Raw genomic sequence first — 26,169 nt, forward strand, 5'->3', positions numbered from 1 at the left:
CTCACACATTCCCGATTCAGCAGTTGAACTATCTGGTTTCACTTCTTTCCGGCAGGACAGAAGTAGTAAAGATTCTGGGAAGCATAAAGGAGGGGGTTTAAATCTCTATGTGAACAAAAGCTGGTGCACTAATGCAAGCATCACAGGGGGTCACTGCTCAAGGGATTTGGAAAGTATGACTATTAGATGCAGACCCATATATCTGCCACGGGAGTTTAGTGTGGTTATCATCATTGCAGTATACATTCCACCTGATGCTAATGCTGCCATAGCTTTGAGCTCTCTGTATAACATTGTTGAAAACCAGCAGAAAAAGCATCCTGATGCTGTGCTCATTATAGGAGGAGACTTTAATCATACTAATTTAAAAACAGTGCTCCCTAAACTCTACCAGCATGTCAGGTGCCCCACTAGAGGAGCCAATACATTGGATAAAGTGTATACCAACATCAAGGATGCCTACAAGGTGATACAGTTACCACACTTGGGTCAGTCAGACCATTTATCACTGTTTCTGGCACCAGCATATATTCCACTTGGGAGGCGGGTGTTGCCTGTAATAAAGACTGTAAAATCCTGGCCTGATGATGCCTCTAAACTACTTCAAGATTGTTTTGAGACAACAAATTGGGATGTTTTCTACCACCCAGATCTGGAGGAGTATACCACTGCTGTTCTGAGTTATATCACCCACTGCACAGACACTCTTACTGATCCGGATTTACTCCAACCATAAACCCTGGATGACAAGGGAGGTTCAGCGACTTTTGCATGACAGGAATATTGCTTTCAGATCTGGTGATGAGGCAAAGTATAGTGCGGCGAGAGCCAGTCTCAAGAGAGGCATTCGACAAGCCAAGATGAGTTATAAGAGAAAAATTGAAGATTATTTTAATAATAACAACATGAGGCAGGTGTGGCAGGGAATTCAACAAATTACCAACCATAAACCAAACAATGACATTTCTGTGGATGGGGATTCTTCTCTGGCGGAGGAGCTAAATCACTTTTTTGCCCGCTTTGAAACAGGTCTATCAGAAGGAGATGACACACAGCCACCAGGTGATTGCAGCTCACACCTCACTGTGGAGGAACATGAGGTGAGGCAAGTTTTGAGGGCTGTGAATCCAAGGAAGGCTGCTGGACCAGATGGTATTCCCGGTCGGGTGTTAAAGGAATGCGCTAACCAACTGGCTGGTGTTTTTACTGGGATCTTTAATCGATCTTTATCCCAGTCCACCATTCCATCTTGTTTGAAAGCTTCCACCATTGTTCCACTACCAAAGAGATTTCCTGCTGACAATCTTCAGGATTATAGACCAGTGGCACTCACCCCCATCATCATGAAGTGTTTTGAAAAACTGGTCCATAGGCATATTAGTTCTTGCCTTCCAGATACATTTGATAAACATCAGTTTGCATATCGGACTAATAGATCTACGGAGGACGCCATTGCCATTAGCCTCCACACTACTTTGACGCATCTGGAACAGCAGGGGGGGGATTATGTGCGAATGCTCTTTGCGGACTTTAGTTCCATTTAATACAATCTACGCCACAAAGACTGGTGACAAAACTTGTGGATCTTGGACTCTCACATTCAATCTGTTTGTGGATTAGGGACTTCTTGTCTGGGCGTTCCCAGAGGGTTAGACTAGGAAATCGGGTTTCCTCAGTTCTTACTCTAAATATGGGAACGCATACAGGGCTGTGTGTGTTGAGCCCTTTACTGTTCACCCTTTATACATATGATTGTACTCCTGTCTATCATAGTAACACAATTATCAAATTTGCTGATGACACACCGGTGGTGGGGCTCATCTCTGGAGGGATGAGTCTGCCTACTCGGAATGAAGTGGACCGACTGCTCTCATGGTGCAGGGAAAATAACCTGGTTCTTAACACTAACAAGACAAAGGAGCTCATAGTGGACTATAGAAGGAATAGCTCAGAAATTCAGCCCTTGACTATAAATGGAGATCAAGTGGGGCGGGTGGCTAGGTTTAAATTCCTGGGCGTTATGATTAAAGAGGATTTGACCTGGGAATTACAGACTACCATGGTGGTTAAGAAAGCCCAGCAAAGACTGTACTTTCTGAGGCTTTTAAGGAAGCAACAACTAGATGGAAAACTTCTGGTGTCCTTTTACCGCTGTGCTATAGAGAGCGTCCTAACCTACTGCATCTGTGTATGGTTCTCCAGTTGCACAGTGGCGAATAGGAAGGCGCTCCAAAGGGTGATCAATACTGCACAAAGGATTATCGGCTGCCCTCTCCCCTCCTTGGAAGAAATCTATAATGCCCGAAGTCTAAATAAAGCCCAAAATATTCTAAGGGACCCGTCTCATCCAGCACACTCTCTTTTTAAACTGCTACCATCTGGCAGACGATACAGGGCCCTCAGAACTAGGACAAAGAGGCTTAGAGACAGCTTCTACTCTAGAGCTGTGGCTATGCTAAACTCCGCTGCTTCATATTGATGTATTTGGGGCTATGTAGGGATGGGTGGAGGATGATGATGTATGAGTCTGAAATTGCATGAGTCTGAAATTGTATGAGTCTGAAATTGTGTGCATCGAGGAATGCTGCTGTAAATTTCGTTGTGCGTGCACAATGACAATAAAATGCTTATGCTTATGCTTATGCTTATGCAGAGACACCCAAAGGGAGACGGTGTGCCATCTCCCAGCCCGCTACATTTGACTAGTACCCAGTTGCCCCTTGTGCCCCCGGCCAGCCCCTCCGTCCCTGGCCCATCCCCTTCCTGCCAAGAGTCCCCACGGCAACCGGCTGGCATGTCCCCCAGAGTGGCCGGCCTCTTGCTCCGGGACGGCTCCTTGGCTGCGTCTCCGTGAGCAGAAGCTAGCTGTTCTCTGAATGTTCCGGGATCTGACTCACTCCAAGAAGGAGGTGCTCTTTCAAAACGCAATCTGGGTGCCGGTTGTTTTCAAGGGAGAAATCTGTGCGAAGCGGCACCAAAGGTCTGGCAGCAGGGTGGGTACGATTGTGAGGAGGGAAGGAAGCCAGGCTGGCTCTTGGCCAACCCCGAGAGACAGAGAGACCGAAGAGCCCCTTCCAACCAAGGAGGAACTGGCTTGCAGGGACTCGTGAGCGCCCACGGCCGGAGCTGCGTGGGCCCCGGTGCCCTCCTTCTGCAGCACGTGAGAGGGCAGGAATCGCAGCCCACATTCAAGGAGAGGGAACGTGCTTGGAAAAGCGGCCCTCGGATCCCACAGCCCACCCAGCAAACACTCCCACTGGGGAGGAGGTGGAGGGAAGCCCCCTCCCTTTGTACAACTTGCTGCTGGCCTGGAAGGCAAAGGGCTCCTTGCCACCAAGAGCCAGCAGGGGAGGCAGGAACGGGGACTCACCGTGAAGTGGATCTGGCAGCCGCCCATGATGTAATCCAGGAACGAGTAGACTCTGTGGATCTTCCAGACAAACAATGTGTTAGCCAATGCCAGGAACGGCCAGCTGGCTGAGGCTGGGTGCCCGGGGGTGCGAATGGTTGTGGTGGTGGGGGGGGGAGAGCAGAGAACAAAGGCCCAGGCCCACTTCACAGCCCCATAGCCCAGCAGATGCCAAGGAGAGGGGGAGGGTTCGGGGAAACCCCCACAGGCCCAGCTCTGCTGCAGCCAGGTGGGATGCCAGGACAGTGACGAGGACCCTCCCCTTTCTGTTCTGGGCTGCAAAGACGTCTCCCCTCCCACCAGGACCCTCCCCCAGGGCACAAAGTCTGCCCAGTAAGGTACCCCTGCTCACCTTCAGATCTAAGAGAATGACCACACCTGAGTTTTTGTAGTTTCGCTTCTTCAGCTTGTACTTGGGGTTCATGCAGTCCCACTGGATCTGGTTTAGCGGCAGGAGGAGAGGCAGAGAAAGGGGGTCAGTGGGAAATACCCCCCACCCCCAAGGAAACAGGCGCATTAGAAGACTAGCTCCTTCCCAGCCTACAGTTCCACTGTGGGAACAAACACAGCCAGGGCCAGGGCATGTGTGTGTGTGTGCGCGCATGCACTGAGCCCTGGACTGCCCTGGCTCCAAGGAAACAGGCCCACTCCCTGTGCATGAGCACAGCCCCATGAGGTTGCCAGCTCCAGTTTGGGAAATTCCCGGAGATGTGGGGGTGATGCCCAGAGGTGGGATCCAGCAGGTTCTCACAGGTTCCCGAGAGTAGGTTACTCATTATTGGTGTGTGCCGAGAGGGGGTTACTAATGGGTGATTTTGCCCATGATTTTTGCCTTAGTTACGCCCCTCCTCTCAGCAGTAGCGCACAGAACTTGAAGCAATCTAGAAGGAGGTGCACGGTGTGCGTGGCAGCCTGCGCCTGCGTGCATTTGTTTCCCGCCCAAGGACATGCGCAGCGGCTGCATCCTTGCCACAGCCCCACCCAGGAATGCCCCACCCCCGGAATGCCCACCCACACCCCCATCATGCCCCGCCCAGCCCCACTGGCGCTACCCCACTGTTTGAATCCCACCACCATGGGAACCTGTTACTACAATTTTTGGATCCCACCACTGGGAGTGCCCCCCCACCTCCGTGCTGCTGGGCTGGGTCTTGGCTCTCCCTGCTTCCTCATGCACCAACCTTATTGCCCCCCATGGCTTTCTGCATCTCCTCAAATGTGGTGAAAAACTCTCCGATGAAGTCATGTTTGCCTCGGGAGTCGTAGTCAAAGACCACACACTGCAGGGGACACAGAGAGAAGAAGCCGGATGGAGGCCGGAAGCCGGACCAGCCCGCCCCTGTCTCCCCTCCCAGCCAACGGGCTTCCAGTCCCACCCGGTGTTCACCAGCCACAAGCTTCACCAGAAACCCCCCCCCCCCCCGGTGCCCTGGCATCCCTGGACTTACCCGCAGCTTCCGCTTCTCCTCGCAGCTGCACAGGGAGTTCAGAGACACTTTGAAAGGTTCCCAAATGGGGCTCAGGTTGTTCTTGACAAACTGCAAGGCACAGGCGGGGGAGGGGTCTTGGTTCCTAGCAGCTGGGAGGATTCCTTGGGGGCCACCCCACACCCGGGGGCATCCGTTCCTTCCCCGGGAGACTTGCCACAGTCCCAGCCTGAGTGCTTCCCTTCAAAGTCCTGAAGGCCTGCGCGGGGGGGGGGGGGGGGGGGGGGGGGCACCCTCCGGATCTGGTGCAGCTGTGGGACTGGAAGCAGGCGTTACAGGTAGGCCTACGCCAACTGTAGCCTGAGAAATCCCTGGGGATTTAGGGGCGGTCCCTAAATGAGGAGGGGGACATTCGGGAGGTTCTTACCTCAGTGCGGTGTACCAGCTGCTCACTGCCATCATCATTGATCCGGTAGATCTCCAGAAAGGGATCTGATTTGCTGAACAGATCCTGTGGGGAGACACAGCGAGGGCACCTTACTTTTCCATCCCTCTCCCCTGAAGGTTGGTCAGGACTGGAAGATAGCAGAAGCGAACTCCCTCACGGGCACGAGCCCCTGCCCGCTGCCGCCCTCCTGGCACGGGGCCTTCTTGCCATCCATTGCTCAGTTCTGAGCCCTTCTTCAGGGACAGAAGTGCTGCAGATCCCCATCTGAACGTGCTCCAAGATCCACCTACTCCTGTGGTGGTGAACCTTTGGCACTCCAGATGTTATGGACTACAATTCCCATCAGCCCCTGCCAGCATGGCCTTGGCCATGCTGGCAGGGGCTGATGGGAATTGTAGTCCATAGCATCTGGAGTGCCAAAGGTTCACCACCACTGACCCTTGAGTCCCATCAGCCGATGCCCTCCCCTTCACCAGGTGAGTGGATGGGGCACCATGTGGCTAAAACCCTCTCACCTGCGTGCGTGGGATGGGGATTTACCAGCACTCAGCCCCCAGTTACCTGACAATGAATTGAGGCACAGAGAAAAAAACCTGTCCCCACACATTACTCCCTAGGAATTTCCTTTGTGGTAAAGACCATAGAGTACAGGGGAGGCAGCCTATAGTATCACCTAGAAGTGACGTCACATCCTCCCTCCTCCACCCCTCCAGCGGCCTCGCCTTTGCCAAGGTAGCATTAGGTGGCTACCTTGTCATCCAGCTTCTTGGCACGGAAGAAGAGCTCCACGAAGCCATTGTCCCCAGAAATCTCTTCAGAAGTCACCTGTCAAAGAAGCGCTCCAGTCAAGGTGGGCTTTGCCTGGGGAGACCCGGAGGCCGAGGGGCCGGGGCAGCGGGCAGTGGGACACTCACTGTGATGGTGGATTTGCCAGCACACTTGCCGTACTTCAGAAAGAGCGGCTTGCTCACTCGCTTCTGGGCCACGATCTGCAAGGCAGAGGACAGGCGTGGGCTTTGAGGGCTTCCTCAGGAGTCATGTGCACAAGTTGCTTCTCTGTGTGATCGCAGCGAGCCCCGTGGCGGGGCATCTCTCCAGCACTTGCGGTGGCTCCCGCCAAGCCTGGAAGGAGCTCATCTTCTGCTGGATACAAAGAGCACTGGGGGGGGGGGGAGGGGGGGGGCCGGCTGGAATGCTTCAGGCCGACTGGGAAGAGGACTCTGGCAGCCCCAGGTGAAGGGAAAGGAGCTCTGTGCGTCCTCAGGGACCCAAGAGAAGGGCTGGCTGGGAGGGGCAAAGCAAATATCCTCCTCTTGCAGCCTGCTGAGAGTGGGGGGCGGGGGGGCGAGCGCTTGGCACACAAGCCTCGGGAGACTTGCTCATCACCGGCAAAGGAATGGGGGGCGGCGAGGGGGCTGCCAATTGCTGGCAATTACCTGCTTGCTGAGAAAGAGAGCACGGGAGCACCAGCCCCCTCCCCCTCGGGGCACGCCTGCCTCTCACTTGGAAGGGAAATTGCCTGCAGAGGCAGGCCTGGCTCTCAAAGTGCTCCTCTTCTTGTCTCTCTCTCCTGGAGACAAACAGCTCTTCTGCGCTGCTCCCACCCTTGCGCCTGGACACAACCCCCCTCACAGCCGCTCCTCACCTGCCCCACGGTGCACTCCATGCCCCCCAGGAAGTCGTCATCGTGTGTCCCGATGCTGCTGTGGCCGTGAATGTCGTAGACCTCGAAGCGCAGCTTCTGCACCTCTTCAAAGTAATAATCCACCATGAAGACCTTGGCAAAGGTGGGGTTCAGGTTGCTCTTGATGACCTCGGACCTCTCCACCTGGAACGCAGCGAGGGGGGGGGGACGTGGTGAGGAGGCCGAGAGAAGCCCAGGCAGGCGGCAGAACCACCAGGAAGGGCCACTGGTGAGCGCCAACCGGAGGCCTGGCTGCGATCCTCGTGCCCTGCTTGTGAGCTTGCTGTGAGCAGCTGGCTGGCTGCTTTGGGGAGGGGCTGCTGAGTCTCAGCGATAGAAACTCTGGTTGGTGTGCAGCGAGACCCAAGTTCAGTCCCCGACATCTGCAGTTAAAGGATCTGGCTGAAGGTGACAGAAAAGACCCCCACCTGAGACCCTGCAGAGCGGCTGCCAGTCTGAGCAGACAAGACTGACCTGGATGGACCAAGAACCACCGGCAAGAGCGACATGCCTGCCAGGGAGGCCACACAGCATTTGGGACTCTTTAGTTTGGAGAGGAGACATCTGAGGGGGGATATGATTGAAGTCTATAAAATTATGCATGGGGCAGAAAATGTTGACAGAGAGACATTTTTCTCTCTTTCTCACAATACTAGAACCAGGGGGCATCCATTGAAAATGCTGGGGGGAAGAATTAGGACTAATAAAAGGAAACACTTCTTCACGCAACGTGTGATTGGTGTTTGGAATATGCTGCCACAGGAGGTGGTGATGGCCACTAACCTGGATAGCTTTAAAAGGGGCTTGGACAGGTTTATGGAGGAGAAGTCGATCTCTGGCTACCAATCTTGATCCTCTTTGATCTGAGATTGCAAATGCCTTAACAGTCCAGGTGCTCGGGAGCAATAGCCGCAGAAGGCCATTGCTTTCACATCCTGCATGTGAGCTCCCAAAGGCACCTGGTGGGCCACTGCGAGTAGCAGAGAGCTGGACTAGATGGACTCTGGTCTGATCCAGCTGGCTTGTTCTTATGTTCTTGCAGAGGGGCCCCTTGCTGCTCCTGGATCTGCCCTGGGGGCAGGGGAGGGTTTGCTTCCCTGCCTCATATTCAGCCAGAGTGTCAAGATGGCGGCTTCATCCACAGGCCCTGGGAACGCTCCCAAAGGGCTCGCGGGAAGGCGGAAGAGTGCCCAAGGACGGCCCTACCCACTTTCCCATAAGAGAGGGGCTTTGGGGGTCAGCCAGCCAGGCAGCCAGCTAGGGGGCCATTTTTTATAAACAATATCCATGGAGAGGAAAACGAGAGAGACCCAAAGTCCGAGGCTGGGCCCCAAGGCCCTGGTCAGGCACAACACTGGAGCCTGACTGCCTGGATGAGGTGTCCAATAGCTCTAGTGAGAGGCAGATTGGGGAGGGGGGGCAGGCCTGCTCCCCCCCCTTTCCCTGCTTTTTAAGGGACAGAATCTTCCCGTCCACCAGCCTGACTTGCTTAAGGAAATGGAAAAGAATTCTGTCCAAACATTCAGGGAACAGAATGTCAGCTTGGCGAATGCAGATGAGATGCTAATGAGCGCTTCCCCCGGCAGGCGTAAATCCCAGTTTCCATCGGAGGCATTGTCAGGGTGCCAGGCAGAGGGGCAGGGGGCTGCCAGAGGGCGGTGGTCTCACACAGTGTGTGTGCGCTTGTGTGAGGTGGGGGCACGACTGCTGCAGACACCTCACCTCTGTCCCATCATCTTCTGACTCATCATTTTTACACCCTCTTTGCCCCATTTTCCTGCTCTACTGAGAGAATGGTGGTGGGCTTTTCCTCACTGGGGGGCGGGGACGTTCAACCAGAGGTGGGACAGCCAGGATACTGTGGCTTTGGAATTTCTGCACGGGGGGGGGGGAGTGGATGGACTAGGTCAGTGGTGGCGAACCTTTTCGAGACCGAGTGCCCAAACTGCCACCCAAAACCCACTTATTTATTGCAAAGTGCCAACAAGGCTATTTAACCTGAATACTGAGGTTTTAGTTTTTAAAAAAACCCGGTTGGATTAGAGGCATGCGTTACTCAGGAGCAAGCTTGGTAGTTGTCGGTGGCTTTGCTTTGAAGAAACTGTGCGACTCTCCCAAATGTAACCTGGTATAATTATGCTATGCGGAATTGACCATACACAACCATATTTAGTTGGTTTACTCAGAAGCAAGCCCCATTGCCAGCAACTGAGCTTACTCCCAGGTAAAGGATCGCACTTTAGTTGTTCACATGAAAACTTGTGGGGTTTAACAGCACTTAACAGGGTTACCTGCACTGCTTCCCCAAAACTAGGTCTTAGGTTGAATGCTAATAATCGAGCCCAGCAGCCCAGGCCAGCCTAGATGTGCCGGGGGGGGGGGGGGGCTCTGTTTGCGAGTGCCCACGGAGAGGGTTCTGAGTGCCACCTCTGGCACCCATGCCATAGGTTCGCCACCACTGGACTAGGTGGACTCTAGGTGACCTTCCCGCTTTCCAGCGTTCTCTTGCCGAATGAAGATGCAGTCCTGCATGAATGGGCAATGTGCAGTAGAGAGATGCACACAGAAGCATATTGGAGCATGGGGAGAACGTGTGCCCTCTAGGTGCAGGCCAGACTCCGCAAGCTCAGCTTTTCTGCAGATTTTGAACCCTGCCTGGGGCCCTCCCCTCGACAGAACTCTCTTCCATCTCCCTCCAGTGTCTTCCGCCAGCAGGGGAGGCCGGCAGGCTTAGCATCGACAATGGCTCTGCTTTCCACAGCGATAAGGCAGAAGGGCTTCCCGTTTGCTCCCTCGAAGCCTGATTGCATTTGGGTTTCAATGAGCCAGCCGGAGGGATGCCGACTCCATAGCAATCGATTCCCCTAAAGCTCCCTTCATCTCAGGAAACCTTCCCAAATATCTTCCTCCTAATGAACGGGGATTTATTAATTAAGCGCAATAACTGTCACTCTAATCCGGTTGAAGAGTGCGGCTAAGCTCATCCGGCCCCCCTCAACAGCCCAGGCTGAACAAACATTTTGAGCTGGGGCCAAACACCAAGTTATGGGGCAAAACCCCACCTGGATCCTCCAGTGTTTCCCTTGAAGACTAGGTGGGAGTCCAGCAGCGCCTCAGGGGCCATCAAGATCCCCAGGGTATAATAAGCCTTCAAGAGACCCAAAAGTTTAAGATCACAACATTTTTTGGTCTCTTCAGTGCTGCAGGACTCGACTCTGGCTTTTCTCCTGCAGAGCAGCCTGGCTACCTGTCTGAAACATCTTTAAAATGAAGACGCCAAAGAGACAGCATAGACGGGTTCTGGAGGGTTTTCCGGGCTGTGTGGCCGTGGTCTGGTGGATTTTGTTCCTAATGTTTCGCCTGCATCTGTGGCTGGCCTCTTCAGAGGTGTATCGCAGAGAAAAGTCTGTTTCTCACTTAGACACAGTGACACACTTAGACACAGTGAGAAACAGACTTTTCTCTGTGATACACTGAAGAGGCCAGCCACAGATTCAGGCGAAACGTTAGGAACAAGATCCACCAGACCACGGCCACACAGCCCGGAAAACCCTCCAGAACCAGTTGAATCCGGCCGTGAACGCCTTCGACAAGACAAGATAGACACAGTGTCAGCATGCTGGGCATTTTGCTCCAGAGACTCTCTCTTCCAGCGATCGTGTTGGGGAAATGCAAGGTCCAGCACTCCCCATTGGATTCTACATCTGGAAACCTGGAGCCCCCCTGCTTTCTCTGTCACATGGTGTGTGGGGACAGCCACCCCTCTCTGGGACTGTCCATTGGAACCTGCTGAAACAGAACCAAGGGGACCTCACAGCCACCTGGTTTTGATTGGCCCTAGAGATGACAGACAGCTGGAACAGGGACCAGAAGCAGCTCTGGCAGTGGGCCTGGTCATGTGAGCTGCTGTGGAGGAAAGCCCTGGAGTCTAACATGTGGGCCAGGGGCCACATCTGGCCCCACGAGGAGGAGGTTTATCAGGCCCACGAGTCAGCTGAGACAACCCCCCTCCAATTGGATAAAGCAGTGATGGCGAACCTATGGCACGGGTGCCAGAGGTGGCACTCAGAGTCCTCTCTGTGGGCACACGCAAACAGAGTTCATCATGTAGGGGGGGAATCGCGCCCCCCCCCACACACACACATCTAGGCTGGCCTGGGCCGCTGGGCTCGATTATTAGCATTAAACCCAAACCTTTTGGAAAAGCAGTGTAGGTAACCCTGTTAAGCGCTGTTAAACCCCACTGATTTTCATGCAAAGAACTAAAGCCCGATCTTTTACCTGGGAGTAAGCTCAGTTGCTGGCAATGGGGCTTGCTTCTGAGTAAACCCTCCTAGGGTCGTGGTTCACCCGTTCGAAGAGTTGCCTGGTTGCGTCAAAGCAAAGCCAACAACTACCACCAAGCTTCCTCCCAAGTAACGCACGGCTCAGAGCCAACCATTTTTTCTAAACTGAAACCTCAGTATTCAGGTTAAACTGCCGGGTTGGCACTTTGCAATAAATAAGTGGGTTTTGTGTTGCAGTTTGGGCACTCGGTCTCGAAAAGGTTCACCATCACTGGGATAAACCCTCTCAAGGCAGCCACCCCACCCTGCTGCAGCCTCACCAGGGCCAACGTAGCCCCGGCCCCCGGCCCAGCCCAACCAAGTCCCATCCGGCCCCTGTAACCAACGTGTTCAACACCCCTGCCTAGAGGGCTCTGCTGTAAGTGGGTGGTAAAAACCCCCCAATCATAAGTTTGCCTGTTCAGTCTGAGATCTTTATAGGGTCATTGGGGGGGGGGTGGTCTTCAGATCTCCTGCCCACCCTGAAAAGGTTGCTATTCAATCCCCTGCTGATCAAGGAAGCAAGCATGAAGATGCTCCGTGCTCTCCTGCCCCAAAACAAACCCTGGGGGCTCTGCTGGTGCCAATTCATGGGCCAGCCACAGCAGCAGTTATTCAGGCCCTGGTGCCAGCCACGTCCCAGTCCTTTGATGAGAGCTGGCATCCTCGCCACAGAGTCATTCTTCTTGTCATTCTAAATGACACCAAAGCTCAAAATGGCAGCTTTCTCAATGTGAGGGTGAAACGCCCCTCTGGGACCCCAGCCAGAGTGATTTTCCACGGCTGCTAATCTGGGCCAAGCTAGCCGGACTCCTTGGAAATACACGAGCCCATTTGGGTATTGATTTTTGCCCTGCACTCTCAGCACAAACAACGAATCTGCACTGTTTGCCACAGAAACAAATTAGCCTCTCTAATGGCCAGGCGGCCTCATTCCAGAAAGGGAGCCTGCGCTACAAGCAGAGAGTCTTGCGTGGGCCCTTTTCGCAGGGTTGTTTTGGTTGCTACAAACACACCACGCCGTGCCGTGCCATGCCAAAAGTCCACGAAGCCCAGGCAGAGAGCAAAAGTCTCTGGCAGAGAGCAGACAGGCAGGAGCCAAATAGCTGCTCAGTCAGGTCAAAGGTGCACCCAGCCTAGATTTCTGCAGGAACCAGTCTGATGCCCTAGAACACATGTGTCAAATTTGCGGCCCTCCAGATGTTCACGAACTACAATTCCCATCAGCCCTAGCCAATATAGCCAATGCTCATATTGGGAGGGACTGATGGGAATTGTAGTTCATGAACATCTGGAGGGCCGTAAATTTGACACCCCTGTCCTAGAAGACCCCCAAGCAGGGGCATTCAAGACCTTGACCCCAGAGGTATACTGCCTCTGAATATGCAGGTTCCATACAGTTACAATGTATAACAGCTTTTAATTGACTCTGAATCCAGTATTCATTCATTCATTCATTCATTCATTCATTCATTCATTCATTCATTCATTGTTTCGATTTATAAACCGCCCCATCCTAGGTCACTCACTGCCACTTCCTAGAGTGAAGTTAGGAGTCCCCCTCCCTGCCCCCCACTGTTCATCTTTTCGCCCTTCCTTACTGTAAATCACATTTTCCTTTCAGAAACCCTTTCACTTGGGCAGGTCAAAGGGGTCCTCCTCCGTCTTCACAGCCTGAATCGTTTGGTACCACCTGCCAAGAGGCTGCTTTGCCTCTCACCCCCAATTCTGGCTCCAGCACCAATTCAGATCACCGCGGGGGGCCCAGGCTTATTCCCCACCCCCACTGGAAGCCCTGTCCATTTACTAGCCCTTCCCCCAGTTTCTAATTCATGAGAGGATCCCTAAACTACTAAGCTTGGTCAGGAGCCCTTGAGAAGGGACTTTGTTGAAAGTTGTTTGGAAATCCAAGTACATAATGAGACCTGGATCATCTTTGCCTAAGGATATGTTAACCTTCTCAAAGAACTCCACAACGGGTTGGTTAGCTGGGACTTCCCTGTGCAGAAGCAGTGCTGATTTTTGGTCAGAAGGGCTTCTCCTTCCATACATGTTACAATTCAGACGCTGCTAAGGGTTCCCACCAGTTTCCTCCAGACAGGCAAACCGGCCTGCAATTTCCTGGCTTCCCTCTGGAGCCTTTTTTCAGAGCAAGTGTTGTGTTTGCTGATTATCATTCCTCAAGTAGGGAGGCTGGATTAGTGCCAAGTTGCGTATTATGCTGAGGAGCGCAGCAGCTTCCTCTCCGAGCTCTCAGGGCCCCTCGGGTGTTTTGCCATCCAGACCTGGTGACTTGCTGGCTTTTAATTTGTCAATTACTCCAAATTGTTTCGGGCATCCCGGGAAGCAGGCAAAACAGGACAGAAACAGAGATAAAGGCTCTGGTATTTGCCCTGCAGTATCGGGCCCACAGATGTCTGCTGTTTCGGAACAATACGGATAAATCCATCCACTGCTCAGAGCAGCAGAACGGGAGCCAGAGTGTGGATTATCCTCTGCATTATTCTCCACATACTGGATCTGTTGACGAAGAAGAAGAGGCTCTTCCTGGCTTGGCTGCTGTCCGTCACCTAAAAGACTTTGGTACTCTGCCCGCCCCTGCTTTACAGAACACTCCTCTGACTGTCCCCTGCTCACCTGCTGCAGCACCCCCGCCCCTGACACGTTTGCAAGATTTATTTATTTCCTTACTTCATTTATACCCCATCTTTCTCCCCCAATGGGGACTTAAGATGGCTTACATAATTCTCCTCTCCTTCATTTTAGCCTTCCAACAACCCTGTGAGGTAGGTTAGGCTGAGAGTGTGTGTCGGTCAAAGGTTGCTCAGTCAGCTTCCCAGACAGAGTGGGGATTCAAACCTGGTTCTCCTCGTTTCTTCTCCAGCACTTGAACCATTCCACCATGCTGGCTTGCTGAGGTCTGAAACCAGCTTTGGCAAGATGGGGGGGGGGGGGGGGGGGGTCCGGCGGGGGGGGGGGGGGGGGGGGGGGGGGGGGGCGTGTTCCTGCCTTTGGCCAAGGGGCTGGACTGGGCTGGGCTTTCTTTTTGCGCTTTTAAGACTCAGAGTCAATTAAAATTAGCTGGAGCAAAGCAGAGACCAAAGCAAGGCCAGAGGATGCTCAGAGAGGCTCAGAGGAATCTGAGTTGCTCATTAGAGCAGGCCTTCTGTGGACCTCCCCCCAAGCGGCCCTCTTAAAAGCAGGCAAAAAGGTAAAAAGGCAAAAAGCAGGCAAAAAGGAGCAGCAGTGGCGTAGGAGGTTAAGAGCTCGTATATCTAATCTGGAGGAACCGGGTTTGATTCCCCGCTTTGCCACCTGAGCTGTGGAGGCTTATCTGGGGAATTCAGATTAGCCTAGTGCACTCCCACACACGCCAGCTGGGTGACCTTGGGCTAGTCACAGCTTCTCGGAGCTCTCTCAGCCCCACCTACCTCACAGGGTGTTTGTTGTGAGGGGGGAAGGGCAAGGAGATCGTAAGCCCCTTTGAGTCTCCTGCAGGAGGGAAAGGGGGGATATAAATCCAAACACTTCTTCTTCTTCTTAAAGCCAGAGCCAGAATCTGGCACAGTGCTGAGCTGCGCGATGAAGCCGCCAGGCACAATTCTTTGCTCCTTGGCTCAACAGTCCCTTCTGAGCAACACAACCTGCCTGAGTGCTCCGCTGTGCTTCCCTCCGGCATGAGCCAGGGAGCCTCCACCGGCCCTGACTGAGCAGAGCACCTCGGAGTCTCTGGCAACGTGGCCGGGGATGTTCCAGAGCAGCATCCAAATCCCACCAGCGAAGAGTGACACTCCGGCTCCATCTGGCCCCTTGCAGGGATTCTTGCGCAGCAGATGGTCTTCTCTGAGCAATGGCTGAGCCTCCCCAGCAGAACGTCAGGGTTTGGGGGCAGACACAGATCCCTTCTTTACGATTTTTTTGGGGGAAGCGGTTAAGAGCAGCGGACCCTAATTGTGGAGACCTGGGATTGATTCCTCCACCTGGAGCCTGCTGGGTGACCTGGGGCTCTCTCCAAACTCACTCCGTGCATGCTGAGGCCAGCCGTGGCAAGGCACCTCTTGAACGTCTCTTCCTTTGAAAACTCTTTGGGGGCCCTATAGGTCAGTGTCAGCCATTGCAGACTGGGCTGAGGACCCCCGGCTGCCTGGCCACCCCACTTCCTCTGGCCCCTTTCTCTGAGACGCCGAGTCCCAGCACAGAGTCGCCCCTTGGCTTAGTGGCCCCACATTGACTGATTCCTGGGTCAAAGGTCCAGGGTGGGGAAGCTAAGCTAAGCTAACCTGATGGCCAAGCTGTTATTAGAGACCCAGGAGCAAGTTGTGCTGTTCTTTCTCACCCGTTGACAGCTCAGCGTGCGCACACACACCCCTCCCTCCCTGGCTGACCAGCACCTTCAGGAGGCGGAACCAGAAGCCCCAGAGGTTGCAGAGGAGGCATTCCCTACTTTGTCACCCCCCTCCAGTTAAGCCTGATCCCCCAGGAAAAGGCCCTGCCCGATCCTGTGTGCGCGCACTTCTAAGCTTTAATAACCCTCATTCATCATGCAAATTGCAGGGGCAGAAGGAATTAGGCAGAAGAATCCTATCGCCCGGCAACACATTCAGGCTTGGCCTGCGGGTTGGCAGTCAGTTCCTCTGGCAACTGGCCCACTCGCCTCCCCTCCCCTCCCCTCCGCAACAATCATCGTCCCAATTTGCAGCACCCCACTTCTCCGGCCTCCTCCTCTTTCCTTGTCTGCACACACACCGCTGGGCTTGAACCCGGGCACGTTTGTCTGAATGGCTTGCCTCCCCTTTGCACCTTACCACTAACTCACCCCCCCCTCCCAGTGGGGTGGGGGTGGGGCTGCTTGCAGAGACCTGTGCATGCATGTGGCAAATTATTCAGATGATGGACAGTTAGCCAGCGATCAGCACAAATTAGCTGAGTGGAAGTGGAGAGGAAGTACAGACTGAGAAGCCCACACAGAACTGGGGGGCTCCACGGGATCCTCCAGTCAACCCCCCAGGCTGCAAATGGATGCTGGCCCCGGTCTTTTTTTGCCGTTCCCCCCAAGAAAACGGTCCCAGCAACCTCCTTCCGCCACAGCCGTTTTGTTCCAGTTCAGAAAGCTGGGTCCTGCGCAGGCTGTTCCGTGTCACAGAATTCTTCATTAGGCAGAATAAAAAGATGTCCTTTGGAGCCACCTCAACAGCTGAGTTGAAACTCCCCTTATCCCTTCCACACCCACAACGCAATGGGGCCAGCTTGACCAATAAATGAGCCAAGGAGCCCCGAAGGGATTTCAAGCTCTGAAGCCTCAAACTCCACCTGCACCCTTGATGATGATGATGATGATGATGATGATGATGATGATGATGATGATGATGATGATGATGATGATGATGATGATGTGCATTTCGACCTCACGTTTGTCAGAGTCTCACGTTCGCTGTCACCTTTGCAACCACCCTGCAAGTTTTGCTATCCCTTTATAACTACTGGAGCACTGTGGCAGAATTTGAACAGGGGACTCCCAGATGACTATAGTAGCTCTCTGGTAAGAAGAAGAAGAAGAGTTTGGATTTATATCCCCCCCCCCTTTCTCTCATGTAAGGGACTTGCAATCTCCTTTCCCTTCCCCCCTCCCCCACAACAAACACCCTGTGAGGTGGGTAGGGCTGAGAGAACTCCAAAGAACTGTGACTAGCCCAAGGGCACCCAGCTGGCATGTGTTGGAGTGCACAGCTCAAGTGGCAGAGTGGGGAATTAAACCCGGTTCTCCAGATTAGAGTGTACCTGCTCTAAACCACCACACCACTCTGGTAAGGAAAACACTCTGGACTTCTGTGGGAACAGAACACCGAAGGCAGTCTCCGAGGCAAGCATCACGCTTGCCAACTGGGCACAGATGCCATGTTTCAGTGCTCAGAATGTGCAGCCAAGAAGCTGAAAGAAAAGATGACTACAGAAAACCTCTCAGATTTTCGGTGGCATAACGAACTGGCAGCGCCGGCCTGCTTGAGTCACCTTTTCTCTGTGCACCTGAGCAGCTCCCTGGCAGGTGCTGGCTCAGCAAATGGTCCTGGGGGCGGGGGCGGATATTGGCCCACCCGGCTCATGTGCCGCTAGAAGGCCAACCATCCTTTTGTGTCTGAAAGGCTTCAGCCCCTCGTCCTCCAAAGCAGGCAGCCAAACGGTCAGCTCACAGCCGAGAAGCCCACGGCAGAGAACAGGCCTCGGAAGGTTCAAAGCAGCCATTGTGTGCCTCTCTCATCCCACCTGCCTGGGCTTTATCACTGCTGCTTGTTCAGAGATCCACACGGAAAAATCTTCCACACCAACATCTAACAAGCCTCTGAAGCTAAAGGCAATTAACCCTGAAAGTGTCACAAAAGAACCACGCAGCTGCAGGGAGCAAGAGCAGAGACGTCGGCCCCGCCGAGCGCGCCAGACACTCCCCCGCCCCTGGCAGGTACGGAAGAGGAGGGCTCCAGGGGACGAGTGGCTGGCAAGGAACCCAGCAAGCCAAGGGGAGGCACCTGCAGAGGAGGGACCGGGGCCAAGAGAGACACCTAGGCGTGCCGTTCCAAGTCCCAGGGAACAGGGCGGCCCATCTCGTCTGTCACCCTGTTTCTTGAGTGGGTAACCAGTTGCACCTGGAAGGCCTACATGCAAAAAAAAACAGGGGCCAAAGCTTCCTCCTGCTCCAGAACCAACAGGCATGCAGCAGTATACTGCCCCTGAATCTGGAGGCTCCATTTAGCCAACATAGCTAATAGCTATGAATGGAAGAAGAAGAAGAAGAAGAAGAGTTTGGATTTATATCCCCCCTTTCTCTCCTGTAAGAAGACTCAAAGGGGCTTACAATCTCCTTGCCCTTCCCCCCTCACAACAAGCACCCTGTGAGGTAGGTGGGGCTGAGAGAGCTCCGAGAAACTGTGACTAGCCCAAGGTCACCCAGCTGGCATGCGTGGGAGTGCACTAGGCTAATCTGGATTCCCCAGATAAGCCTCCACAGCTCAGGCGGCCGAGCGGGGAATCAAACCCAGTTCCTCCAGATTAGATACACGAGCTCTTAACCTCCTGCGCCATTGCTGAACCATTCTTCATACCTTTCACTCATCCTCATTGACAGCCATCCAAGGTAGAGGCTGTTGGAACATCTGGTGGCACAGGTGGATGGGCGGGTTGCATGAAAAAGTGCTTTGCCAGTTTTCAGTTTGTTGCCCACCGACTTCGCAGGATGCCCCCGAGTGTTATAAGAATTAGACCCCGAACCCTTTTATTCTGTAGAGATCTTCCAGCTGGCACTACAGAGGGAGGCGGTGGCAGGAGCACGGGCAGTACCCATTGCCATCACAACCAACAAGGCCGCCTTCCTTGTCCAGGGACTCCTTTCTTCTTACCCTGAGCAGGCCCCCTGGCACCACCCCTCCTTTAAGAGCATAAGAAACAGCCTGCTGGATCAGACCAGAGTCCATCTAGTCCAGCTCTCTGCTACTTGCAGTGGCCCACCAGGTGCCTTTGGGAGCTCACGTGCAGGATGTGAAAGCAATGGCCTTCTGCAGCTGCTGCTGCTCCTGAGCACCTGGTCCTGAGCACAGGACCTTTGCAGGGGGCTTCTCATTCAAGGGTCTCAGGGTGGGGTGTGGGAAGGGTCTTTGTCTCTGCCGGTCAGGGTTGGATAAACCAGCAGCAGCGCCGGCACTCCTCTGCCTGGCAGGAGCTCTCTCGTAGGGCTGAGGCAGGCCAGCAAAAGGTCTCCGGCTCTGGGGAAGACGTCGTCGGCCCACCCAGCTGCCTCCCCTCTGGCTTTGGTCCCTGCTATGTTCCAGCTTGGTAAGGGAGGGGAGGGGAGGCAATAGCCCTGCCCGGGGACGGGAGGGAAGAGGTTTGCTCCTGGACGAGCCAGCTAATGAACGCTCTTGATGTATTTCAAAGATTTTTCATCCTGCCTCTCATCCAAAGGCTTCCAAGGCAACTAATAAAGCAACCGTTGAACATCATCAAAATAAACTAAGAGCCAGAGAAAAACAGTAATGACTAACTCTCTTTCCAATACGGGGCCAGGCAAATTGGTCCAAGCCCAGGCAAGGAGGGGGGTGGGGAGGTGGAAACACCAAAGCAGTGCGGGGGGGGGGGGACAACACAGAGCCTCAGCATGAATCAGAAAGAGGACGAACACCCCAGCCCACAAGGCTGGCCAACACAGGCAGATATTTGTGGGGAGGGGGTTCCTAGCAGAGGGGCCGCTGCAGAAAAACCACTGACTCAGACCACCGCCCACCTTGTGGGGCAAGGTCTCCACGGGTGTGCAGGTGGACTCAGGTGGGAATGCAGCCACGGCTCAGTCATAGAGCCCCTGCTTTGCAGGTTAAGTCCCCGGCTTGTTCCATTTCAAAAAGGATCCGGTGCACCAGGTGACGTCTGTTTTTGGAGACGCTGGACAGCTGCTGCTGTGCACAGCAGACAAGATTGGCCCGGATGATGGACCAGGGGTTTGGCTCAGAGGAGGGCAGTCTCACCTGTACGGTCACCCTGAACCATTCAGGTCTTCAGTGTGGAAAGAAGCACTCGGAACCAGCACATCTGCTTGGGGTCTGCATGGGAGGCTTCGGAGGAGCAGCAGTGGTGTAGGAGGTTGAGAGCTCGTGTATCTAATCTGGAGGAACCGGGTTTGATTCTCCGCTCTGCCACCTGAGCTGTGGAGGCTTCTCTGGGGAATTCAGATTAGCCTGTGCACTCCCACACACGCCAGCTGGGTGACCTTGGGCTAGTCACAGCTTCTCGGAGCTCTCTCAGCCCCACCCACCTCACAGGGTGTTTGTTGTGAGGGGGGAAGGGCAAGGAGATTGTCAGCCCCTTTGAGTCTCCTGCAGGAGAGAAAGGGGGGATATAAATCCAAACTCTTCTTCTTCTTATGCCTGGGGGGAGGGGCAGCCCCAATTGGCTCTCCCCGTTTGACCATTCCCAGCGTGCCCCAGCAGCACCAGCAGCAAGAGTCCCCGCTCGCCTCCGCTGCATGCGAGTGCAGACCCAGGCAGCATGAGGGAGCGTCTTTCTGCAAGCAGCCAGCGGCCACGCTTCTGTCGGCACCCGGCTGCAGCCTCAGCCTCTGCTTGCACAAGACGGGCGGGGAGAGCTGGGTAATGTTTAACCTTGTCAAGCGTCATGTATATGGACTGAAGGGCATTAAGGTCCTTCCCGGGGTGGCCCAGCAGCCCTCTTCTCTCCCTGCCTGCTTGTCTCTTCCCCCCTCTTCATCCGCCCCCTGGCCCTTTCCGGAAGAGCAGACGCCCGTCTTGCCCACAGAAGTCAAGCAGGGCAGGCAGGCAGGCAGGCAGGGTGGGCTGAGCCGAGCTTTGAGCCAAGGAGCCCCTTTGCTGCCCCCTTTGCTGGAAGATTCCCCCCAGAGTCACCCGGCAACTAGATCTGGGACAGGAGGGGTCTTTTCTGGGCCCAAATGGGGGGATTAATTCGGAACACTGAGAAATTCATCCAAGAACTTCTTTAAAAGGTGTTGTCTCCTGCACACCCCGCAGTTCCTGACCACCATGCCCCTCGGCTGTGAACACAAGACACACTCAGTCCACTTCACACACAGACAGGCTCAGACCCAGCTGCCAGCCTGCCCCGTTGGAGGATCTCTTGGGGAGCAGAAAACAGGAGATTCGGGGGCAGACAGACAGAGAGCCTGAAGCCCTCTCTCCACAGAAGGCAGCTCCGGAGGGCCCCAGGAAAGCGGCTTCCTCTTCTGTGCTACCCCGGTAGCCAGTGCCTCAAAAGTCCTCCGGCAATCCCACCCCACCCCACCCCCCCGTGGAGTCTGTGGGCTGGCAGAGGCACTTCTAGCATTACAGGAACGGAATGGGTGCCAGCCCAAAGGCTACTGCATGCCAAACCTTGTACCTGGGCAAGGGGCCATTCTGGGGAAAGGGAGCGGGGGCTCCACCTCTGGTTTCCGTGTTCTCCAACTGGTCTTGTCATCCATCTCTTGAAACATGTCCTGTTTCCCTCTTCAACAGTAACACACACACACACACACACCCAGCCTTCTGCTAGCTTAAGCAGCAACCCTCAGTTGCTCCTGGGAGACTCTCAGTCTTCGGACGAGAGGTGACCCCCGCAGAGCAGCCCCCGAGGAGAAGGCCTCTCAGGCCCAGCAGTGGAGGGTGCGCCAGGACAGCCTGGTACCTCCCCAACCCGAGGTCCCCCCCGCCCCGCCCCGCCCTACCTCCATCCACTGCCCCTGGGACTGCATCAGGAGCACCACGCAGGGGTCCGATTTGTTGAGCGTGTCCCGATCGAGCAGGTGCTTGCAGCTGACCCGCAGCTCCACCTTGGAGACGCAGGTGGCGGAGACCACACCCAGGTTGGCCTGGGACGCTGGGTCAAGCAGCTCATTCATCTTGGTCAGGAGGCAGGATCAGCAGCAGCTGGGGGAGGACAGCTGGACCCTGGGGGGGGGGGGGCTCGGCTTGGAGTTCCAGCCAGGAAGCCCCCACTGGCAGGCCTCAGCTCGAGGGCAGGAGCGGCAAAGGGCTGGCTGAAGAGCACCAGGGGCTCAGGCAAGGATCCCGGCTCCTGTTCAGCTCTGGGGCGTCGCCTGCTCCCAGCGCATCCGCTTGGGGGGCATGGAGTCCTAGTCCGCAGTTGGCGTGGTCAGTCCTGGGGAGTGTGACCTGGAGGAGGCCTGCCCCCCCCTCTTCTGGAGGCTCCTGCCAAGCAGCTCTCAAACGAAGCCAATTAAACGGATTCCCTCCCCTTCTCCTTGCAAATTAACAAGCGGTGGTTGGTGTGTTGTCGCTTTCTCTTCCTCTGCCGGATGCCGGAGCCCACTCACACTCGCTCAGCGCTGGCACAGACAGATCCTGGGGGCATCTGTGCCCAGGCTCCCTGGCTAGCTGGAGGGATGGCGGGGGAAGGGGGCCTCCTCCTCTGGCCTCGGACAACCTCGGGCACTCAGCGGAAGAACACGAGGAGCAGAGAAGTTGGCGGGCAGGGCCACTCAGGCAGGTACCTGCAGGATGTAAGAGTAAGAAAGGTGGTGATAAAGGAGCGCCCCTCGCCCTGAAAAGCCCAGGAAGGGCAAGCATCTGAATTGGGGGGGGGGGGAGCCCTTTGTGAGCACGTTGTGCTACAGCCAATCCAAGCGCTTCAATCTCCATGTTCACACGGGCAGCCAAGGGAGCAGCAGTGGCGTAGTGGCTTAGAGCAGGTGCACTCTGATCTGGAGGAACCGGGTTTGATTCCCCGCTCTGCCGCCTGAGCTGTGGAGGCTTATCTGGGGAATTCAGATTAGCCTGGGCACTCCCACACACGCCAGCTGGGTGACCTTGGGCTAGTCACAGCTTCTCGGAGCTCTCTCAGCCCCACCCACCTCACAGGGTGTTTGTTGTGAGGGGGGAAGGGCAAGGAGATTGTAAGCCCCTTTGAGTCTCCTGCAGGAGAGAAAGGGGGGATATAAATCCAAACTCCTCCAAGCTCTGGATGGACCCCTGTGCCAGGAGGCCTCGGCCCTTGCTGTGTGGTCGAACTCTGTGGGAACTGCCTGGCCCCTCCCTGATCTGATCCAACAGGGCTCTCTGGATGCTCTCAAGGCCTTCCCTGGGGGGGGGGGGGGCTACAGGAGCTGGGCCATGATCTCCCCACTGGGCTGGGACATAAACCGTTGCCCCAGCCTGAACTCAGCTGGCCCTGTCTTCCTCACCCATTATCTTGGCTGGGGGTCCAGAAAACCCCTGGTTGGGACACAGACTCTGCCCAGCAGTAGCCACCCACCCACCCACAATCCTTGGCTGATGATACCACCCTGAGCCTTTCCCCCCAGCCTCCATGCTGGCAGCCGGAATTTGGTCGTTCTGCTTTGCCCGCTTGGGAGCAGACCCAGAATGCCCTCTCTGGGCGGCAGTAATCAGACAGCCCTTCTAGACACATGGGGGGGGGGGGGGCTGATGCCAGTGAGGGGCGGGGGTTTGCAAAGGGCAAGGAGGGGCTTTTGCAGACTCCCTGGAAACAGCAGGCAGGACTAGAGGGAGCCAACCTCCTGGCAGAACCTGGAGAACAACCAAGATTACAGCTGGTCTCCAGGCTGCGTCTCCCCTGCAGGAAATGGCGGCTCTGGAGGGCGGGCTCCGTGAAGGGAGGCCTGGCTGAGGAGGCCCTTTCCATTCTGCAGCCCCAGCCCCACCTATTCCAAATCTCCAGCAATTTCCCACCCCAGCGGGGGCAGCCCTCCATCTCCGCCAGCAGGGCTGCTCCTCGGGTAATGGCATGCAAATCCCCTCTGCTCACAGGCACGGGGGATCAGCGTTCTGGCCGCAATTAGTCACACTACTTGGGTGGTAGAACACGGTCTCCCTTCCAAAAGCCTGGAGGGCGGGGGGGGAGGGGAGGGGCTCATGGCCAGTGCTCACTGGTGGCTTTGGGGGCATCCTGTTTTGACAACTTGTAGCGTTATGTCACCAGTAGGGTTGCCAGAATAAGTTTGGGAACCTCCTGGGGATTTGGGGCGGGTGGGTGGGGGCTGGGGAGGGCAAGGATCCCAGTAGGGTATAATGCAGGGACCACTAAGCAGCCAGCAGCCCCCCCCCCCCTCGGCTTTTTGCTGAAGGCCAGTCAGCGCCTGCTTGGAACTAAAGGCTCCATCCAGCCCTGTCTCCAGCGGTGGTCGGCCAAGCACCTCTTCTGGGAAGCTCGGTGAAAACAGCCGTGGTTTCCTCTCTTGTGTGCCCCCCCCCCCCAGCCCAGCCAGAGTATTTCCTGGCTCATAGGAGCACTATTCCTTGCAGCTGCACCCATGGGGGCCAGGGCACCTTTTCGCAGGTGCCTCTGCCCCCTAGTCACAGAGGCATCTCACTTAGAGCAGGCGGCTGAGACGTCTCGGCCCCCAGCCCCCACCCCAGTTGCTCCCTAACTGCCAGGAACGTGCCTGTGTGTGCATGAGTGTGATGGAGATGGCGAGTCGAGGGGGGGCAGCCCTTGCCCAAAATGGGGGGGGGGGCAGAAGAGGAATATGCTGCATGAACTTTGTGCCCTAGACGACCAGTCACTCCTGCGAACTCTCTGCGGCAGGGCAGGGGTTAAAGCACGCTGGTGGCTAAGGCCTGACTCGGGGGCAGGTCTGCTGGACCCTTTTCCTGACGCACGCCGTTGCCCGCCCTGATAGCGTTTCAGCACATGGGTGGTCTCAGTTAGATGCTCCGCAGGGCAGCAGGAGGAGGAGGGATTGTGGCTCGGAGGCCGTGGCATGCAGAAGTCCCCAGTTCAATCCCAGGCCCGCAGTTAAAAGAGTCTGCTAAGAGGCTACATGACAGAGAGCCATGGCCAGTCTGAGAAGACGGCAGCGACATGGCTGGACCCAGGGCCTGATTCAGGAGAGGGCAGGTGAACGTGTTCATATTTGGGGTGGGGGCCCTCGGGGCTCATCTTGTGGCCCAGAACTTATTCTGGCAGAATTGGGAAGTCCGGATTCTTGACCCTGACATTGCTGGGAAGTGGATTGCAGGTGGGGGCCCCAGAATGGGAAGGAAGTGCCCCCTCCCCCTCCGAGCACTCATGTAATTGGTCACAGCTGTTGCATCTCCGGCTGGGCAGGGAGACTTCCCGATGGACACGTCTTTCCCCCACACGCAACACGAGCACTCATTTGCTCTCATGTGGAAAGGCTGACACACACCCAGTGGTTGGCACTCGCAGGCACATCTGCCCCACTTGCGCGCTTTCCCCTGTCACACACATGCACACACGGTGGGTCCTGCCTGCGTGCTTCCTCCGGCGTGCCGCCTCCCATGTCTGGCGACCAAGTTTATTTATGAACAAGTTTTGTTTGTCCACAAAGAGGAAGACCATATATGATGAGACGTGAGAGGAAACGAGTCGCATGCGAGGCACAAGACGGCACCCAGAAGGCTCAGCATCACACTCCGCACACTCCCAGCTGTCAGTCAACATTTGTACTGAATCACAGATTGTTACATGACGGTACACATTCATTGCTCTTATTCTTGCTTCAGCATCAGACACAGAGGCGAGCCCAGCCGTCTTGACACTTAGGGGTCAGGGATGCTCACACACACGGACACACAGGGACACACCAACACAGGAACACCCACAGAGGGACTTCTCACCCACACTGCCAACACATAGACTAAAAACGTGGCTTTAGGCTTTTTGGTACATCAAAACGGGGGCCATGCACAGTTGGTCCCTGAGGTCCAGATATCCCCTGCCACATGCCCAGAACTTTGGCACTCGCACATAAACATGTGGACTTTGGTGGCACATGCAAGGAGCCCAACTTGCTGCCTGTCTCCTGCCCGGCATCCCCCCTCCAGCTGTGTCTGTTGCCCGCTTTCTCCCACACAGGTGCTGCTGCTGAAGTTCCCTTCCGTAGTGCCAAGGGTGTAGCACCCTGCGCTGGCATGCTGGCATATTCCTGCACTGCCCCTCTGTGCCCTTTTGAAAGTTCCCGGCTAACCGTGCCCTGCGGCAGCCTGCCTGGTGCCCTTTGCTCCCCCGCTCACCTGGCTGCCCATGGCAGAGCGACTCTCTTGCAGCCCGCAGCCGGGGCTCACTCCCAGAGCATCCTCTGCCGGCGCTGCCAGCATCCGCGCTCTGCCTCCTCCACAGCCTGGCGAAGCCTCTCCAGCGAAGAAGCCCTGACAGTCAGACTCAGCACAGGCATTAACTCCTTCAGTGCCAGATTGCTCCAAAGGCATTTGTCAGGCTTCGGAAGGGAGGCGCACAGGAGGAGGGGGCTGAGCCCTGCAGAAGACTAGTCTGCTTCACTGGAGCTCATTCTGCCCCCTCTCCCCTGCCTTGCCAGCAGGCTACCACGGGGCCCAGTCACCCCCCAGAACCGGTCCCTTCCTTGACTCCCGCTGCTTGGCCAC

The 26,169-nt window shown here is 55.5% G+C and overlaps 1 protein-coding gene across 1 annotated transcript in view; it reads right to left on the reverse strand.

Moving 5' to 3' along the window:
- The window catches only part of CPNE7 (copine 7), a 48,178-nt gene extending 22,242 nt beyond the window's left edge, over positions 1-25,936 (reverse strand). The window contains exons 1-10 of the mRNA XM_048515318.1: positions 25,801-25,936; positions 21,510-22,295; positions 6,930-7,112; positions 6,199-6,273; positions 6,035-6,109; positions 5,264-5,347; positions 4,858-4,947; positions 4,591-4,689; positions 3,762-3,848; positions 3,371-3,430 (exon numbers count right to left, since the gene is read on the reverse strand). Of these exons, the coding sequence (XP_048371275.1) occupies positions 3,371-3,430; positions 3,762-3,848; positions 4,591-4,689; positions 4,858-4,947; positions 5,264-5,347; positions 6,035-6,109; positions 6,199-6,273; positions 6,930-7,112; positions 21,510-21,683 (927 nt within the window). The 5' untranslated portion in view covers positions 21,684-22,295; positions 25,801-25,936. The remainder of the gene's footprint in view (positions 1-3,370; positions 3,431-3,761; positions 3,849-4,590; positions 4,690-4,857; positions 4,948-5,263; positions 5,348-6,034; positions 6,110-6,198; positions 6,274-6,929; positions 7,113-21,509; positions 22,296-25,800) is intronic.
- Positions 25,937-26,169: the final 233 nt, after the last annotated feature.

Source organism: Sphaerodactylus townsendi, linkage group LG14, assembly GCF_021028975.2.
Source record: "Sphaerodactylus townsendi isolate TG3544 linkage group LG14, MPM_Stown_v2.3, whole genome shotgun sequence".
Classification (NCBI taxonomy): Eukaryota; Metazoa; Chordata; class Lepidosauria; order Squamata; family Sphaerodactylidae; genus Sphaerodactylus; species Sphaerodactylus townsendi.